We start from the raw sequence: 18975 nt of genomic DNA, 5'->3' as shown, positions 1-18975 counted from the left end.
GCATGTGTCCTGTGTGTGCTGGGAACAGAACCACCACCTCTGCCCAGCGGCAGAATTTGGAGCAGGATGGCACTGGAGGGCAGAGGGAAGGGTCTGGTGTGTGTGATTTTGGTGCACTGTCACTTGGTTGCTCTGTTGGCAACCGGATTTCTCCATCCTGGTCCCAGCTCTGGAGTTAAGGCTGGGCACGAGGCAAACTCCCAGATCAGGGCATCATCCCAAAGTCCATCTGAGAGCTGATCCTCCAGGTCAAACCCATCCCAGAGCTCAGATCCCTGCCAGCTCTGCATCTTGTGTTATCTCAGACTCAGTGCAGTGGTTTGAACCAGTGCAGAAAGAAGGGACTGGGCCCCTCAGTTCAGGAAGGACATGGAGGGGCTGGAGCAGGTCCAGAGAAGAGCAACAAGGCTGGGGAAGGGACTGGAGCACAAGTGCTGTGAGGAGAGGCTGAGGGAGCTGGGGCTGTTCAGCCTGGAGAAGAGGAGGCTCAGGGGAGACCTCCTCACTCTCTGCAACTCCCTGACAGGAGGGGGGAGCCAGGGGGGGGTTGGTCTCTTTTCCCAGGCAACTCTCAGCAAGACAAGAGGGCTCAGGGTCTTCAGCTGTGCCAGGGGAGGTTTAGGTTGGATATGAGGAAGAATTTCTTTGCAGAGAGGGTGCTCAGCCATTGGAATGGGCTGCCCAGGGAAGTGGTGGATTCTCCGTCCCTGGAGGTTTTTAAGAAGAGACTGGATGTGGCATCAGTGCCATGGGCTGGGAACCACAGTGGGGTTGGATCAAGGGTTGGACTTGATGATCTCGGAGGTCCCTTCCAACCCAGCTGATTCTCTGATTCTGTGATTCTCTGACTGTGCTGCCAGCTGCCTTTGGGGTGCAGCAGAACCGTTGTGGTTTAGCTGCCCACAAAGCCCCATGAAATCAGAGCGTCCCTGCTCTTCTGGAGTAACCTGAGCATCTCTGTGGGAAGGTGACAGATGTGGGAGCCCTTCTCTGCGTGCAGGGAGCAGCTGACCAGCCCTGTGCCCTCAGCCTGGAGCTTGGCCACCCCTTCAGAGCCATTTGCTAATGGGAAGCAGGTTTGCAGTGCCCTGGTGTGAGCAGGACGTGGCCCATTAAGGCTGTTAACTCCCTGGGGTGCTGCAGGACCCGGGCCCAGCGAGTTAATTGGATGGGGACAGTGTGTCCCTGCTGCATTCCCACATTTCCTGAGTGCCTCTTTTCCCCAGGGCAGGTCCCTGGTGCAGGGATCCCACGAATATAGGTCAGAGAGGCAACTGAGGTCTTCACTAAGCAGGAGCTGGTTGCTATGGGAACGGGCTGAATCCCTCAGCAGCTGGGTGCTCTGATGGAGGGAAGGGGTCCCTGGGTGACCCCCCCCCATTCCTCAGCCCCATCTTCTTGCCCAGCACTCCCCCTACCCCCACTATCTTCATAATCATTTCTCTGACGAGCTCAGATTTAATCTGCTTAAGGCTGGCGCTGGGAAGGGGGAATTTCCACCTTGGGTTTGGCTCTGTCGTCCTTTCACCATCTTCCCAACTCCTTCTTTTGTGCTACTCAACCTCTGCACTCACAGGCCCCGGAGCTTTGACATTTGCAGTGCTCCTGCCCCGGGTTGGAAAAAAAACTCCAGGCTTGGGACCCCTTTTTAGGAGCAATCTGCAGCTTCCTGGCTGATGCTGGGAACAAAGCAACAATGGGAACTGTGCCCTGCGTGGTGATCCAGGCAGTGCTTGCCCTCTGCCTGCCCTGCCTGTCCCCAAGCCTTGCTGGTCCTTGCCTGGTTTATTTATGGGGTCACACAGGAGGCTCAGCTTGCCCTGGCCTGGTGTCAGCAGCCAAATGCTCTTTTATCACCTTCCCAAAGCACAGACCTTGCTGAGCAGGAGGGGTTTGGGAGCTGAATCTCGAGGCTGTGGTGATGCTGCTGTTGGAGCTGAGCCTTTCCAGCAGGATCACTCATCCCTGCTCCTCTCCATGGGGACAAATCCAGAGGAAGAACCATTCCCTCCAAAGCTGGATCCCAAATGATATAAAATCCCCACAGCCTTTGCTGCAAACGACCCCAAAATGCAAAAAGTGCCCTTTTTTCTTTTTCCCATAACTCAGCAGCTCTGAGCACTGAGGGTGATGTGAATGAGTAACAACCACCTGAACACTAATCCAGTCCCCTCTGTGTTCATTTATCCCTCCTGGACCTGCCCAGGGCGGATTCTCCTGGCCAGAGGCTCATTCCATACGTAAGGATTTGCAATTCCCAACAGTTTGCCTCAGAGCAGAGTTCAGCATTTACTGTTTGTCCTGCTCAGCCAAGGCTCTTCCTCTCCTCCCAGGGTAAAGAATAAGTGGGTGCTGCTGTTTACTAACAGCTTGTAACTACTTTATAACAGTTTATAATTGAGATAAACTGAGCTCCCCCGGACAGAAAACAAGTGTTTGTGGTAGAGCTGCTGTAAATCAGCAGTGCTGCTTCAACTCCTGAGGAACCAGGGCTGCTTTTAAGAGCTGATCTTCTGCCCTGTCTTCACTTCTTTGTGGTCATGCAGCTCAAATCAAGTCCTGCCTGAATGGTACCTGCTAATTTAAAAAAAAAAATCAACCAAACTAAAAAAAAGAAATCTGCCTGTCACTGTGTCTTTACAGCCCCCTCTGCAAAGCAGACCCTGATCCTTTATGAGGTCTCTGGGCATAATTAAAACCTTGAAAGGATCGTGTATTTCTGAATGCAAATGTTAATAAATGTGCCTGTGGTACAGGGGGAAAAGAATGGCCAAAAAATACCTGGATTTCACAGTCAGGCAAGACAGAATCAGCTTGAGAGTCTCATGGATGGCCTGGCTGCCCTGAGTGCCCTGAACTGAGTTTGAAAATAGCTGATTTTACTCTTTTCACGGGGTGACACGTGAAACACGTGGTTGTGCAGGTGGGTTCTCAAACGTGCTGCTCCTCAGTTGTTGTGAGGAGTAACTGTGGCCCGTGTTTAGGGCTGGGGGACACCTGGCCTGGCTCTCTGGGGGCTGGCTGGGGAGAATTCCCTGAAGGCTTTGAAGGCGGTGTGGGAAGTCCAGTGTCTGTCACAGAATCACAGAATCAACTAGGTTGGAAAAGACCTCTGAGATCATTGAGTTTCCTTACCAATTGCCTCTGAAGAAAGACTTGATTTAACCTTTAACTTGATTCTAAACTACCCCTCCAGGTAGTTTAGAGGGGTGGTTTAGAATCCCAGTGGCATCCGCAGCAGGATCCTGGAGTGATCCCAGTGAACCTGGTTGGACCTCTCCGTGCTCTGGTGTCAGGGATGTTCTGGCTGTTCTGTGACAGTGATTTCTATCCTCCTCTGGGTTCCAGTGATGTCAGGAAGTTCAAGGAGACCAAGAAGCAGTTCGACAAGGTGCGGGAGGACATGGAGATCTCGCTGGTGAAGAACGCCCAGGCCCCCCGGCACAAACCCCACGAGGTGGAGGAGGCCACGGGCACCTTGACCATCACCAGGAAGTGCTTCAGGCACCTGGCCCTGGACTACGTGTTGCAGGTTGGTGGCAGTGCTCCCCCTCTCCCAGTTCCCACTGGGCCTCCCAGTGCAGAACAAGGGACAAAGGGACGAGTGGGGGTCAACAGGTTACTGGATTGCTGATCCCTTTTGCCCTCTGCCCCCTGAGGCAGGGAGTCCTTAGGATGTGTTTTCATTCCTAAAAATGCTGTACCTGAGAAGAAAAATCTTTTAATTTTTTTTAAATTTTTTTTATTTTATTTTCAGTAAGAAAAATTAAACTATTTTTTTTTCAGTAAGAGAAATAAAGTGGCTCGGACTGAATTTCCCATTCCTGGCAGGGATTTCCTGCAGGAACACTCACTCCCTGCTCCCACAAAATGGTCAGGGCTTTGACTTGGAATCATTCATAGCTGTCCTGGCAGGTCTGTGCTCTCAGGCAGTGGGTGGGTTAAGCAGAGAAATTCAGTGTCACCACTGCTGCCTGTGTGTCCCCACGAGCTGTCACTGCTGCAGCATCAGCTCAGACCATCTGCTGACAGTTCTGCCTGACCAGGAGACAGTCTCTGGTGTCCCATCCTCTGGGCAATGCTTTCCCCTCAAAGTATAAATCATGCATGTTGTTGGTGCTTTAGCACTGCAGTTTTTTTACATCTTTATTTCCTGGCGAGGTCACTCCATAATAAGCTCCCTCCGTTTCTCCCACTGACAAAGAGGGAGAATTCCTTGATTGTGCTGATCCATTGCTGGGGAGGTTTCTCTGTTGGTCCACTTAAACCCCTCAGTTTTGAAATGTGCAGCCATGAACTTGTCCAGGTATCCTTTGGTGTTTAATTAAGGGTTTAATGAGGAGAGTTATCTTATTCTTTTATATCTGTAATGTGGTACCTGCCCGAAGAAATTTTCAGTGACCTGATTTATCAATTTATCAGTGACCTGATTTCCTTCATTTGGCACCAAAGGGCACCCTGGGGTCACTGTTTGTTCCAGCCTGTGTGCAGACACCCACCCACCAGTGACCTCAGAGCAGCCCAGGTCAGAAAAGGCATTTTTATCCCACCTGGAACTGCCCAGAAGTGCCTTTACTGGGGAACTTTGCTCTGGAATCGTGCAGGGGATGCTCTGTGGGTGCTGCTGGGGGTATCCCAGCAGAGCTCACAGCCCAGAGGGCTCTCACAGCAGGCTGGTCATGGCTCTCCAAGCCAGGCTGGTGCTGAGATGTGTGTCCTGCTTCCTCCCCAGATCAACGTGCTGCAGGCCAAGAAGAAGTTTGAGATCCTGGATGCGGTAAGGGCTCCCTGTGTTTCCTGGGGCTGCTCTCAGTGAGCCCATGCAAGGCAGGCCCTCTCCATTTCAGGTTGCAGGGCTCCACATACCGTCTGCCTGCCCTGGAGATACTGTTGGCACCTGCTCTGGGGGCTGCAGGTATGGCAACAGAGGGGAGCTGGAGGGCCAGCAGGATCCTCCCTCAGGGGGGGAATTTTCAGGGGTGCAGGACACTCAACTTTTATGCTTCGTGCTCGCAGCAGGCGGAAGGAATTGTGAGAGGAAGAGAGGAGAAGAGGGAGAGGCATCTTGCTTTGGGAAGGGAAAGTTAGACCCAGTTTTGTGGGTAATAATTTTGTCCCAGAACCTGTTGTGACCCTGCTGTTGTTCCCTCCCCAGATGCTGTCCTTCATGCACGCCCAGTACACCTTCTTCCAGCAGGGCTACACTCTGCTCCACGAGCTGGATCCCTACATGAAGAAGCTGGCCACGGAGGTGAGGGCACAGGGAATGTCTGAGAGGGGGAAAGCACATCCCTTTTTCCTGCTCACACACATCAGGGAGTGGCTGGAGCATCAAGCCTGGTGGAGGCTGGCTGGGGTGACACTGGTGGGGTGACAGCCAAGGGCTGTGGTTGCTCAGTGCACACCCAGACACAGCCTGTTCCCTTCTGGTGGGGGTGTTAGAAAGGGCTGGTGTGACCCCCAGAGCAGGGCAGTGGCTCACAGACCACCTTCCTGACTCTTCTGCCTGTTTGTCCTTCTCCCTGCCTTTAGCTGGACCAGCTGGTGATCGATTCTGCCGTGGAGAAGAGGGAGATGGAGCACAAACATGCCCTGATCCAGCAAAGGGTGAGTCCTGGGGCTGCAGCCCGGTGCCAGCAGCACTTGTGTCCATCTGGATCCTGGTGGGAGCTGCCAGCTGGGGAGGGGCCTTGCTGGGTCAGCCCTTCCCAGCCTGGAGATGAGGGATAACCCCATGGATGCTGGGATCAAAGGCAGGATGTTCAGCCACTGACTCATGGAAGGGAGATGGGCACAGGCAGGACCCCCCAGGCCAGGGCACCAGGGGGGTTTTCCCAGCTCTGCCACTGACCTGCTGTGCCCCTGAGCAAACCTCCCTGCTCACTTTGCCTCCCTCTTTGCTGCCCAGGCTGTGGGGATTGTTCTTTAAATGTTCTTTAAATGTTTCTCTGTGAATGTCTCTGAGGTGGAGGAGTGGATGCAATGCTTTGGAATTGCCTTTGGAAAGGGCTGCAGAGCAGAGCTGCTTTTTGGGGAGAGATTGGAGCCTTTTATCCCACCCTTCCTTCCCCTCTCCTCTCCCCCAGCCTCTCATCCTTCCCCTGGCTGGGCAAGCCAGCTTTTAGCCCAGCAGCTGTGTGATCTCCAGCCAGCCCTGGGGTGTCCCTGCCACCTCTCCCTGCCTTGCCCATGGTGAGGCAGCAGCATGGCAGCATTCCCAGGTGCCCAACCCACCCAGATGGGCAGAGTCCCTGTGAAATCATCCAGCAGATGGACGAGGGGATGCCCCTGTGGCACCCACAGGCAGGATTTGCCTTTTCTTCAGGCACAGGGAGCTCACAGGGGGGTCAGGGAGCCACGGGGAGAGAGGAGCAGGGAGCTGCAGAGACCTTCTCTCTGCTCCACACCGCTCTCAGGTGATTCCTGCTTAGCTGCCAGGACATGCCATGGTTTCAGCAGGACTTTGGGAAGGTCCCTGGGGACCCCAGCAGTGGCTGAGCAAGCTGCTGCTCTGGTGACCCACTGGGTGTGTGTCCTCTCACCTGCTGGAATTGGGAGGAACCCCCACAAACTGGCAGGATAATGGGATTTATCATCAAACAGGCCTGACCTTTCAGTAAGGAGGCATCTTTAGTTAACGTGGGCTCTGATTTTTCAGACCTGGGAACGATTCCAGATCTGAGGCTTGCAGAAATACCAACTAATTGCTTATTTTTTCTTTTCCTTCTCTTCCTCCTGGACTGCTGGCCTGGCCCTGCAGACCCTCCTGCAGGTGAGTAGCCACATGTATTTCCTTCTTCCTTCCATCTTTATTTCCTCAGAACTTGCTGCTCTGGATATTTACCAGATATTTACAATATTTACCAGATATTTACAATATTTACTGTGCTGCCTTTGAAAGCAACCCAGAGAAGCCTTGGCGTGGCATCAGTGGTGTCACCTGAGCTGGAAATGTCATTTTTAAAGCCCGGTTTTAAGTGAGTTGGGTTTCACCCTCCTCGAATTGGTTTTCAGTGCTGTGCCAAAAGAAGGTTTTGGTTGCCTGTGCTCCCTGTGATGCTCAGCTGTGACTCAGTGTTGCAGTGGCAGCAGTTCCTGGTGTGTTTTTGGTGCCTGGAGCCTTTGATGGCTCTGTGTGTCTGGCAGGCACTTGTGTGGATCAATATTTCTGCACAGAAGGAATTTGAAGTGGCTGTTGTTTCCTCTCTAATGGTCTGTCTCTCTCTCCAAAAAATGTCATAACCCTTGAAATGGGGACAGAACCAGCTTTGAAAGCTGATGAGTGACGTGCCCTGGGAATGGCCTGGGCATGTGCTGCCTCTGCCTAAGTGTTCTGAGGGAGGGGGAGAGTCCATTTGTGAACCTTCGGGTCCCCTGGGACTCTGCTGGAGTGATGACTTCATCCAGGGGGATGTGGAAAAGCTCTCCAGGGCAGGGCCTTTCACTCCAGTCTCTTCCTGGGGCTGAGAGAGCTGAACATCCTCACTGCAATTTAGGATTTCAAGCTTCCTGCCTGAGACTCTTTTATGAGCTGCTTTTCAGCTGCTCTGAGTCCGTGCTGCTCCTCCCTTTGTGATGGAGCAGGGTCCCCAATTCCCCTAATTCCCCACAGCATATAATTGAATATATATCTTCCTGGTGAGCCCACAAAACCCTCTGGTCCCTTGAAAAATGTGGAGATTTGGTTGTGCTTAATTAGAGTGGTGGCATAAATATAATTTTTTCCTCGCTAGTGTCTTCCCAAACAGCCTGTTAAGGCATGACAGACTCCCTTTAACCCAGGAAATTTGGGATAAATAATACATTTTGAAGTGTTTTTGGGAGCTGTGCAGATGCTGAAGGCAGGGAATTGTCCTTGGACAGCTTTGTGAGGTGTGGGGGAAGCCTTCTGAGAGCCCAGTTCATCAGGAAATGGTCTGTGGCATTTTGTTTCATTATTGTTTTAATTAAAATGAATCTGGTGGGAAAGAAAAGCTCATCACAAATCTCGACTGTTTTGTTTGCTGCTGTAATTTAGGTAATCTGGAAAAGGCAGACCTGGGGATTTTTCACAGTGGGAAACGGGTAGAGAAAGGGTGATGATGTTTAAACCAGTCCTTCCTCCCAGACCTTCCCAAATCCTTCCACTGCACCAAAACTGAGAGTCCTGGGCTCTAAAAATGGGAGATGTTGGATTGGATATTAGGGAAAATTTTTCCACTGAAGGGTGGTCAGGCATGGGAACAGTGGTGGGATCACTGGGAGTGCTCAGAACTGTGGGGATGTGGCAATGGGGGACGTGGTTTGGTGGTGAAAACTGTGCTGGGTTAAGAGCTGGGCTTGATGGTTTTAAAGGACTTTTCCAACTTCATTAATCTCTTGATTCCAAGAACTATATAATCACTATATGTGACTCCAAGGGCTATAGAAAAGCTCCTTTTCAGCCTCACACCTCTGGTTTTAAAGGACTTTTCCAACTCCATTGATCTTGTGATTCCAAGAACACAGGGCTGTATAAAAGCTCCTTTCCAGCCTCTCACCTCTTCCCAGCCCGGAGCAGTTTGGGAAGCAGTCGTGCCTCTCTGTTGCCCGTTTGGAGTGCCAAGGCAGAGCTCTCTGCCTCATTTAGCCCAGCTGGTGGATAACAAACCAGGGGCCAGATGGCACCTCAACCCCCCGAATCCCGGGGCTGGAATGACTGGCCCAAGGGTGGCCCTGCTCCAGGAGCTGGGGAAGCAGATCCCGGGGAAAGGCAGACAAGCCCGGCTCTGTTAAGGTCAGGGAGGCACCGGGTGAGCATCCTGCTGTCAGCTCAGCTCTGTGCTGCCTGGCTTCTCCTGCCAGCTGTATGGTAATTAGCCCCTGCTCTAAGCTGATTGCCCCTGAATAGGGAGGCTCAGGGAGGGGGCCAGCGGGTGGTCCCCAGGGACCAGCAGCCTCCCGGAGCCCCCCTCGCTCTGCCAGGGGCCGAAGGCAGAGCTTGGAGCTTCCTAAAAAAAAAAAAAATAGGAGGAGGAGGAGGAGGAGGAGGAGGAGGGGTGAAGGAGAAGGGGCTGTGAAAGAAATCCCTCCTTCCCCGCCAGCCCCCGGTGCTGAGTGGAGATGCTGCTCTAGAGAGCTCAGCTCTGTAGGCAGGAGCAGCAGAGCCTCCCTCGCAGCGGCAGCATGAAGATTTTCGGCAGGCTCGAGTACCTCCTGGTAAGGGCACTCCTGCAGGGATGGGGGAGCGCGTTTAGGGTCCCTTTTCCCTTGGGAATTGCGCCTGTAGGGACAATCCCCTTGCTGATGGGACCCCAAGCCGCGTTTTGCCGCTGCGGATTTTCGGGTCCTGTCTGTGGGTTTTGGGAGGGTTCCGGGGCAGGGCACGGGGCTCTGGGCATCATCTGCTGCCAGGGAGAGCGTTTGGCATTAGGAAACTCGAGAAACAAAAGGTCTGCAACTGGGATTTGGCCAGGATGGGTGAAAGCTGAGCAGAGCGGGATGGTAGGTGGGGGAGCCCTCCTCCAAATTCCATCTGCTCCGAGGGGCCGGGGTTGGACATGACACAGGCAGAGAGGGGAAAAGAGCCAGAGAGAGCAAAGCTTGAGATCCAAACAGGCTCCAGGAGAGAAGAGCAAGTGCAGGCACCGGGGTGTGTGCAGAGGGGGGTGTGTGCACCTTTAGGGAATGGGAATTCTCCTCGGAATTGGGTTTTCTTGGCAATCAAACAGCCAAACCAGGCACAATTTCCAACTGGCCTCCAGAGGTTGTGTTCAATGCATGGATGTTGTTAATGTGCCTGATGTTATGGTGAATATTGAGCATCACTGGATGCCCAAGAAGGCACTTTTGGATAAAAGCCTTTGTCTCCTTAGAGGGAAAGCATGTGTTGCATGTGTTGTTGATTATCCTAAATGGTATTGATGGAAAAGAAACTAATATGGAGGTTTGGTAGTAAGAGACATTTCTTTGGGTATCTAAGAACTGAAATGAGTCCCTGCTCATGCTTGCTTAGGTTTGATAGTGTTTTCTATCAGTGAAAACCAAAATATTGCAGAAAAAAGGAGAGTGATGTTATTTCTGTGCTGAATTGATAACTGAGGGAATAATGCTTTGACTTTTCCAGGCAGAGCCATTGCCATAGTGATTGTATTTATTTTAAAGACTTTTAAGGAAGTCTTGGTATTTTAGAAGAAAGGTCCTACCTGTTTTCAGCCAGGGGTTGTGCTTTTTGGGATAGGAATGAACCTATTAGTGAGACCTTCCTCCTTCAGTGGGAATGTTCTTAGGCAGGGGGGCTCCTTCCTTGGAAGATTCCCTCCCCCAAAGATTCCAGGCTGTTGAGGGGCAGCTTCACTCTTCATATTCAATCTGTTCACTGATGCTGGAGGGCAATTTAATTTAATCAGCCGTTTTCTCTGCATGAAATGCTCATTTCCGAGGAGGAATTGGAGAATCTTGGCTGGCCTCTTGCTGGACTGGGGAGTTCCTGGGTGGGCCACGAGGCCACCTTCAAATTAGGATTTCTCTTTCTTTTTTTCCCCCTCCCCTTTTCTTTTTTTATCCTTTCCTAGGTCTATCTGTGCCTGTGCTGGGGCTTTAATTTCCATTTTCTGGTTTGGAAGCGTCCACATTAATGTCCTTTCTCCCCCTCCCTCTCTGGACGTGTCTCTTGGAATGTGTTGTGTGACTTCACTGTTGCTCCAGCAGCTCCCATGGAAACCATTGTGGTGCCCTTTCCAAAAGAATATCAGTTCCCAGCGAACTGGGAGTGACAGGAGGGGACAGTGAGCGGGGTTTGCTGTGATTTACTGGGAGTCAGGGAGGGAAAGGGAAGCAGATGATGGCAGAGTTCTGGTGTCTTATTTTGGAAGGCGTCCGATTTCTCGTAGCAGAGTGTGATCCAACGTGTCACTGCTGCTCTGATCCTGCCTGCACAGGCTGCTGGAGCCAAAGCCACTCGGATCCCTGTCCTGGGAAGCCTTTTACTGTGTCAGGCATTTGTTCCCGTTGCAGAGACAATGAGGTGCTAAATGCAGGCTTAATAAATCAGTCCAGGCTCATTTAGGACAGACTTGCCTGCTCTGTGTGTGCGTTGCAGTGAGGGGGAGAATTCAGCAGAAGGTTTTGTTGGTTAAAATCATGCATTAAAATGTCGAGGAGAAGGAGGAGGAGGGGACAAGAGAAGGCATGAGATGTGCTCTCCACTGCATCCCTGGGGGAGTCACAGAGGCTGGAGGCAGAGCTGATGCTGTGCTGGGCAGGGGCAGTGTCTCATAACCAGGGCCCTTCCACTGGTTCCCCAGAACTAAAAAAGGATCAAAATCTCTTTGTGCCAAGGAATGGAACAGATACAGGGGCACATTAGGGGCAGGGATTGCTTGTCACACATCTGTGCCTCCACCACCACGGTGTCCCAGCACCTTCACCAGCATGATCAGCTGGCTCTGCCCTGGAATCAGGGTTCAACAGATGTTCTTGTAACTCCCTTTTCCAGAGTTTTGTCCTCTTTTCCAATGGCTGTGGTAAGAAAGTTCCCTGGACAGGCTGCACCAGAAGCTGTGTGTAGGAATCCATGGGTTAAGCCATCCTTTAGGCTCACTCTGGTGTGCTGGAGGTTTCACAAGGGCACTTGCCTTGGCTTTGCCTTTCTGAACCATCTCTGCCCTTTGCCTGGCTGAGAAAGGAGAAATTCTGTTGATCACGGGCGTAAATTCTGGATTTTCCTCACCCTCTGCTTTCCCTTCCTTTGGCTTGCAACACTCCCCATGACTTTGTAGCAAAGACTCCAAGTTCTTGTATTCCCAGTGCAGTGGAATGGAACAAAGTGGCCCTGAGGCCTCGTGCCTGGGGGTGATGGGCAGGCTGGTCCTTCTCCCTCAGATCTCTCCCTTGATTTGGCTTTACAAACCCAGCCTCCAGCCCTGGTGACTGTTCTGCCCTCAGCTGCCCTCCAGGAGTCCTGTTGGTAGCCCTGGGGTTGCTCAGGGCTCCCAGCAGCAGAAATATGAGCAGAATTTGGCCCGGGGATCTTGGTTGAGTCATCCCATCCCTATTTACCCTTGATGGGTTTGGGTGTAACCTTCTAAAACTGGCCTTGGTGCAGGTCAGAGTTCCTTCAAAGGCAGGGAACAGCTCCATGTGCCTTCAGCTGTGCAGCTCCAGCCATTTAATTTGTAGAGGTGTGCTCCAATCCAGCCTGAATGAGGTTAAATTCACACCTGGCTTGGCTCCACTGGTTTTCAGTGGATTTACCCCACGCTGACGTAGGTGGCCCATCTGTTCCTCCTGCACTCCCCAGCAGCAGATCCTCCTTAGCACCACTCTGCTTGATAAGGGCAGCTGAAGAAGTCAGGAGATTAGATTTAGACCCTCCCCCTGATTTTTTTCCCCCAATTCCACAAGGTGAATGGGGCACGGCTAAATGGTCATTTTTAAGATGTTTTTTGGAAGCATTTTGCCCTCCACTTGCTGTGCACTCTTCAGCAAGGCCCAGATTTTCGGATGTTTGCATTATTTATCATAAATCAGTGCAGATTCTCATCAAACACACAGAATTGTCACTTTGGAGCAGCTCTGCAAAAAAATCACACGTTGATTTGGAGGAAAATTCCCTCCAGCCTTTGTTTGCAACATGAACATAAAAGACATCTGCAGAAGAGGAGCCCCTTGGGATTCACCCTCTTAGGGCAAGAAAATTTGGGGCTGAGCAGAGCCCTCTTAATTGGGTGCCTTGCAGCAGTTTCCAGTGGCTAATTGGGCATCATGCTGCCTTTCCAAGGAGTCACTGTGTCCTGTCCCATTGGATCTCCTCCTTCTGGATCACTGTTATTCCCGTCCTGACACCTCCCAGGCACGTTTTGCATCTCTCTGAGCGTGGAAATAACTCATCTTAATGAGAGCCAAGTGCATGTTGCCTTGGCAACACGGCATCACCGGGGTCTGCTGAGCCAGGAGAGGCATCTGATGGGGCTGGTGGCTTTGAACCGAGGTGCACAGGGGGAAATATCTGCTCTGGAGAGAGGGAGGTGTGGATGGGGTGGATGATTAGGGTGCAATCAGTGAGCAACGTGCCTCGGTTCCCCAGGTTAGAGGGGAAGTTGTCGCTGTTCCATGACCCAGTTTCTCCTGGGAAGGAGGCAGCCCATGGCCCAGGGAGGCAGATCCCACGTTCTGGAGAGCAGCTGCTGTTCCCTCTGCTCTGTGTCAGCTGTCAGGAGCCATGAGCTCTCCCTGGTGAGTCGGTGCCAAGCTGACAAATCAGCTCTGACTGGTAGCACAGCAGAGGGAGCGGGTGCAGGCTGGAGATGGCATCTGAGGAGAGCTCACGAGCATGGCATTGATAACTCTGCCCCTCCAGAAATCATCACCTTTTCCTCATGTGGAAAGGCTGGGCTTTGTTCTCCTCCTGGCCCCTCACAGCACAGAGGGGTGGCAGCAGCTTTGCTGCCTCACTTGGCCGGTGAAAAGCACCTCGTGCTTTATTTCCCACTGCAGGGCGACCCAAATATTGGGAATTTTTAGCCCTCACCTGCCTTTCTCCTTACCAGCTACCAGAGGAGGAAAATGCAGCGTGTCCAGTGCCTTCCTGCAAACAGCAGGGATGGATAAACTTCCTGGAATGGGGATAATTCCTGACTGCTCTCCCCCACTAAGGCAGAGGATGTGCTGTGACACAGAACCTTGGGGTTCTGACAGATGTTTTTCTCTCTCTGATGGTTTGATCAGACTCATCTCCACCTAGAGATGATCCAGGTGGCCCCAGGAATGCAGCCATGCCAGAGGCTCAGGCTCTCTCTGTTTTCCAGGACTTCTCCTACGATGACTCGAAGGTGGAGTTCAACGTGGATGCCCCAAATGGAGTGGTGATGGAAGGTTACCTCTTCAAGAGAGCCAGCAATGCTTTCAAAACATGGAATAGGTGAGCAAGAACCCATATTCCATTTGATATTTGGGCTGAGACTCTGCACAGGAACACACCTCTCTTTTAGTGAGCTCTGACTGATGTTACCATCACTAGAAGGATTCTGAGCCAAGTAGTTAAAAGCTGAGTAGTTAAAATAGTTCAGGTGAGGTTGGTTTGAGAGTTTCTGCAGTTTTAGTGCCTTCCACGATGGGAGAAGGAGGAGCAGGTTCCTTTCAGGTTCCTTTCCCAAGGCTTGCCCTGGGAAAGCTGCCCATTTATAACAAATAAGAGATACACCAGAACCCAGCAGGACGTGCCAGGAGTGTCAGACCTGCCTGTTTTGGGACAGGGACACATGTGAGAGTGGAAATATCAAGTGTGCAGCCAGGAGCTGAGAAATGGCTTTCAGTGCCCTGACCCTGCTCTTAATAATTTATCCATATTTCATCTGATAGCTCCCTGGGAATGCCTGGCTCATCTGCCTCCTGCACCAGCCAGGAGCCTCTGCAGCTGCCAGAGACCTTGGAAAGTGGAAGAAAAGGTTTCATGTTCTCCCCCTGCTCGATATTTCTATGTTTAGTTTCCCTCGAGACAGTCAGTGGGTTTCATAGACGGTTGTACTAAAGGATTCAAACCCTTCCAGTGGCTTTCTAATGCATGAGATCAATGCTGGTCTGACCTACATTTCCTCCTCTCACATAACAGGGAAATGATAGAATATTAAGAGATCTTTTTACTTGGCTGTGGGATACGTGCAGAGGATACTGGAATGTGCTGCTGTTAGGCTTTGGAATAAATAAGCAGTGAACAGTTTGTGGTATGCTCAGAAACTGCCTGTATTTGCATGGAAAAAAAAGACTTGGAATTATTAAAGATTTCTGAATTGGCTTGATAAGCAGCTCCTTCTCTTTGAAGCTTCCCTGAGTGCTGAGGAGATTCCAGGCAAATTTAGGGTAATTTCTTAGCCCTCAGGTTCTTTGGTCCCCCGACAGTCAAGGACTAAGTTTGCACTTGGAGGAACCAGTGCAGCAGTGTTTGAGTTCAGTGCTCTGGGAAGGTGCCTTAGCTGAATTTTTATCACCTTTTTAGGATTCCCTGCTTGGTGTGTCCTGAGCAGAGTCCAGCCTTGGTCCATAGTGTGGCTGCTTTCTGACCCCATGCGAATGTTGTTCCAAAGCCTGCCAGGTTAATGCCAAGACCTGTGCTTGGCTTTTGGGATGGAGAAAAACAATTCCAGGCAACTCCCTTCTCCTTGCAGCTCCCCTGGCTGTGAATTCATGGGTCACTCCAAAGGGCACTCACCCTGGAGGGAAAATGCCCCTCTGGAACTTTGTTTTTCCCGATATCTGAACTAACGTCGGCGTCAAGGGCTCCAAGTTTTCCGTGCCCCCAAATCCCAGTTATCCTCCTACACCCCAGTCACACAGAGGCAGCAGCCTCCCCACAGCTATATCCATCTCTTCAATCCCACCCACCCTGAGCCAGTTCTGCCCACAGCTCAGCTATTCCCAGCTCCTGGAGCCCACTCGTCACCTCCTCGCTGAGCTCAGCCCCTCTGGCAGAGCCTCCCCCTCACGGGAGCAGCAAAATCCTCATGGAATCCCAGAATATCCTGAGCTGGAATGGACCCACAAGGATCACTCTGAGGAGCTGAGCAGAGCCTGCAGCTGTCACAGCAGCCCAGAGTGCTCCCAGATGGATGGGATGGCCTCCAGTCACCTGCATTTTCCCATTTCTCCACCAAAAGTCCTTTTGGTCTCTTTTTATCAGTTTAATATTTCAGCCGTGACAAAAGAAAGGGAATCCTGTCTCATCTCATTTTCCCCTCATTCTTTTGCCAGCTGAGTGTGTCATACATGCTCTCAGTAACCCCCTGCTGCAACCCTCGGATTCTTTTCTGCTCAGGTGTTCCAGAACCTTCTTCCTGAAAACTTCGTGGTGGTCGTGGCTTCCTTTACCCTCCACGAAGGTGATCAGGTTGCTAAATAAATTATCCTCCTTTTAAATGGAGATATAAATGGAAATATCCTGCTCTGCCACAAGCTGCCTCTCTGTAGCTCTGCAGTTTGCCTGTCCTGATTGTCTGTCTGTCTGTCTGTCTGTCTTCCCTCAGGAGGTGGTTCTCCATCCAGAACAGCCAGCTGGTGTACCAGAAAAAGCTAAAGGTCAGTGAGGCTGCCCCAGAGATGACCCCAGAGGATTGGCCAACTGCTCTGGTGTCCTGCTTTGCTGGGGACTCCTGCTCCATGGCGGGGAGAGGGGTGGAGGGATCAGAGGGACAGCAAGCCCATTACTGTGCTCCAAGGTTTAAACTGTTCTGAGAGTGAAGTGTCAGCACATGGTGTTTGTTAAATAAATGTTTATTTAGATTAAACATTCCTGTTCAGCTGAGGAAGTTGGTGGGATCCCCAGCAAACTTGTGTTGCCCCGTGCTTTAATTCCATATAACCCCTTCCCACAGCCCTGGAGTGCTGGGATGGGCTGGCTCTGCCCTCTCTGCACCATGTGCCAACAGCAGGGTTTGGGAAGGAGTTTTCTGGGCTGTGACACGGATTCAGGAGCCCTGAAGGCCCCTGTTCTCCCCCTTCCAGGATGTGCTCACGGTGGTGGTGGAGGACCTGCGGCTCTGCACCGTCAAGCCCTGTGAAGACATAGAGAGGAGGTTCTGCTTTGAGGTGGTCTCACCTACCAAGTGAGTCTGGTGGCTTCCCCAGGCCGTCCTCGTGGGAGCTGGGCTGTGCATGGAGCTGCAAGAGATGGGATTGGAGCAGGATTGATACCCTGGACTGTTGAATTGTGGCTGGGAGGTGCCACTGCCTGTGCTCCGGGGTCCCTGGGAAGTTTGTCAGACACCAGCATAAGCTGAATCCAGGCTGATACATTACATAAGCCAAATTATGTGTTATATATTATATATTATACCTAATATACATCTAGACAGTGCAGCTGTCAGTGTTTGAAGAGGGAACAGCCCTGACAGTGCAAACTTGTAGGAGTAATTTTCGCCCCTTTGCTGCCCACGCTGGGATGTCTGGGTGGGATGTCTGAGGAAGAAGGGGAACAGTCTTGACCAAAATGTCCTTTTGCTCTTCCCAACTGCTTCCCTGCCTTTCCAGGAGCTGCATGCTGCAGGCTGACTCGGAGAAGCTGCGCCAGGCCTGGATCCAGGCAGTGCAGGCCAGCATTGCCTCTGCCTACCGGGAGAGTCCGGACAGCTACTACATCGAGGTGAGGGAGGAAACATCCCTCATTTCCCCCTTCCCTTCTGGAATTAGCACCAGTTTATTCTTCTCCTGTCAGTGCCTCTGCTGGGCAAAGCCTGGTTCATTGCACAGAGCTTTGCAGAGTCCTTGAACCCCGTGCAGCGCTACAGGCTGGGACAGAGGGGCTGGAGAGCAGCCAGACAGAGAGGGAGCTGGGAGTGTGGATGGACAGGAAGCTGAACATGAGCCAGAGTGTGCCCAGGTGGCCAAGAAGGCCAATGGATCCTGGCTTGGATCAGGAACAGTGTGGCCAACAGGTCCAAGGAAGTGATTCTTCCCCTGGACTCAGCGCTGGTGAGGCCACCCCTGGAGTGCTGTGTCCAGTTCTGGGCCCCTCAGTTCAGGAAGGACATGGAGGGGCTGGAGCAGGTCCAGAGAAGAGCAACAAGGCTGGGGAAGGGACTGGAGCACAAGTCCTATGAGGAGAGGCTGAGGGAGCTGGGGCTGTTCAGCCTGGAGAAGAGGAGGCTCAGGGGAGACCTCCTCACTCTCTGCAACTCCCTGACAGGAGGGGGGAGCCAGGGGGGGGTTGGTCTCTTTTCCCAGGCAACTCTCAGCAAGACAAGAGGGCTCAGGGTCTTCAGCTGTGCCAGGGGAGGTTTAGGTTGGATATTAGGAAGAATTTCTTTGCAGAGAGGGTGATCAGCCATTGGAATGGGCTGCCCAGGGAAGTGGTGGATTCTCCATCCCTGGAGGTTTTTAAGATGAGACTGGATGTGGCATCAGTGCCATGGGCTGGGAATCACAGCAGTGATCAAGGGTTGGACTTGATGATCTCGGAGGTCCCTTCCAACCCAGCTGATTCTGTGATTCTATGATTCCTTTTTCCCTGCAGAGACTGGACCGAACTGCCTCCCCCTCCACGAGCAGCATCGACTCCGCCACCGACTCGCGGGAGCGCAGTGGGAAAGGGGAAACCATCCTGCAGAGAGTGCAGAGCATCCCTGGCAACGACCAGTGCTGTGACTGTGGGCAGCCAGACCCTCGCTGGGCCAGTATCAACCTGGGCATTCTGCTGTGCATCGAGTGCTCGGGGATCCACAGGTACTGTGTGTGTGTGTGAGCTCTGGGTGAGCCAGGCATGGATTGCAGGCTCCTGGGGAAAAGGATGGAGCTGGAATTACCACTGACTAAAATGCTTGTGCAGATAAATTCAAACATAATTGCTTGCTGAGGTGCCTGTGTGTGCAGGTACATCTGTGTTGGCATGTGCACAACACTCTGCATCTGTGTAGAAGATAAATAAGAACTGGACCAGTTTTGCTCATCTGAACATGCGTGAGAAGTTCTGTTTTGAGGCCTGTAACCACTTTGGTTTTCTTCCTCTTGGATGAACAGGAGCCTGGGTGTTCACTGCTCCAAGGTCAGATCCCTCACGCTGGATTCCTGGGAGCCAGAGTTACTCAAAGTGAGTGTTGGAATTTAACAGCAAGAGATGGATGAATGGTGGGCATGGAGGGAGGGTTGTTTGGTGGCAGGACAGACTAGAAGGAAGGTAACTCCTCACCTGGGGATTTAATTCATTCCCTGTTGAATTGCAGCTGATGTGTGAGCTGGGGAACAGCACCATGAATCAGATTTACGAGGCACAGTGTGAAGAGCTGGGACTCAAGAAACCAACAGCAGGGAGCTCCAGGTGAGTCTGGGGGCACACACTGTCCTGTGGGAAGCCACCCACCCACCCACCCACCCATCCACCCATCCACCCACCCATCCACCCATCCACCCACCCATCCACCCATCCACCCAGCCACCCATCCACCCACCCACCCACCCATCCACCCACCCACCCATCCACCCCTCCACCCACCCCTCCATCCACCCACCCCTCCATCCACCCACCCCTCC

The 18975-nt window shown here is 52.2% G+C and overlaps 1 protein-coding gene across 4 annotated transcripts in view; it reads left to right on the top strand.

Annotated features, from left to right (window-relative positions):
* Positions 1-18975, top strand: part of ACAP3 (ArfGAP with coiled-coil, ankyrin repeat and PH domains 3) — a 73769-nt gene that overhangs the window by 46206 nt on the left and 8588 nt on the right. For all 4 annotated transcript variants that reach the window (XM_027702070.1, XM_027702072.1, XM_027702071.1 and 1 more), the window contains exons 6-17: positions 3349-3532; positions 4733-4777; positions 5156-5251; positions 5533-5607; positions 6761-6772; positions 13767-13879; positions 15978-16029; positions 16456-16556; positions 16981-17092; positions 17963-18171; positions 18466-18535; positions 18669-18763. In XM_027702070.1, coding sequence (XP_027557871.1) covers positions 3349-3532; positions 4733-4777; positions 5156-5251; positions 5533-5607; positions 6761-6772; positions 13767-13879; positions 15978-16029; positions 16456-16556; positions 16981-17092; positions 17963-18171; positions 18466-18535; positions 18669-18763 — 1164 coding nt within the window. The remainder of the gene's footprint in view (positions 1-3348; positions 3533-4732; positions 4778-5155; positions 5252-5532; positions 5608-6760; positions 6773-13766; positions 13880-15977; positions 16030-16455; positions 16557-16980; positions 17093-17962; positions 18172-18465; positions 18536-18668; positions 18764-18975) is intronic.

Source organism: Neopelma chrysocephalum, unplaced genomic scaffold (assembly GCF_003984885.1).
Source record: "Neopelma chrysocephalum unplaced genomic scaffold, ASM398488v2 Primary Assembly neopelma1_180, whole genome shotgun sequence".
In the NCBI taxonomy this organism is placed as follows: Eukaryota; Metazoa; Chordata; class Aves; order Passeriformes; family Pipridae; genus Neopelma; species Neopelma chrysocephalum.
This window is presented reverse-complemented; position numbering and strand designations above follow the sequence as displayed.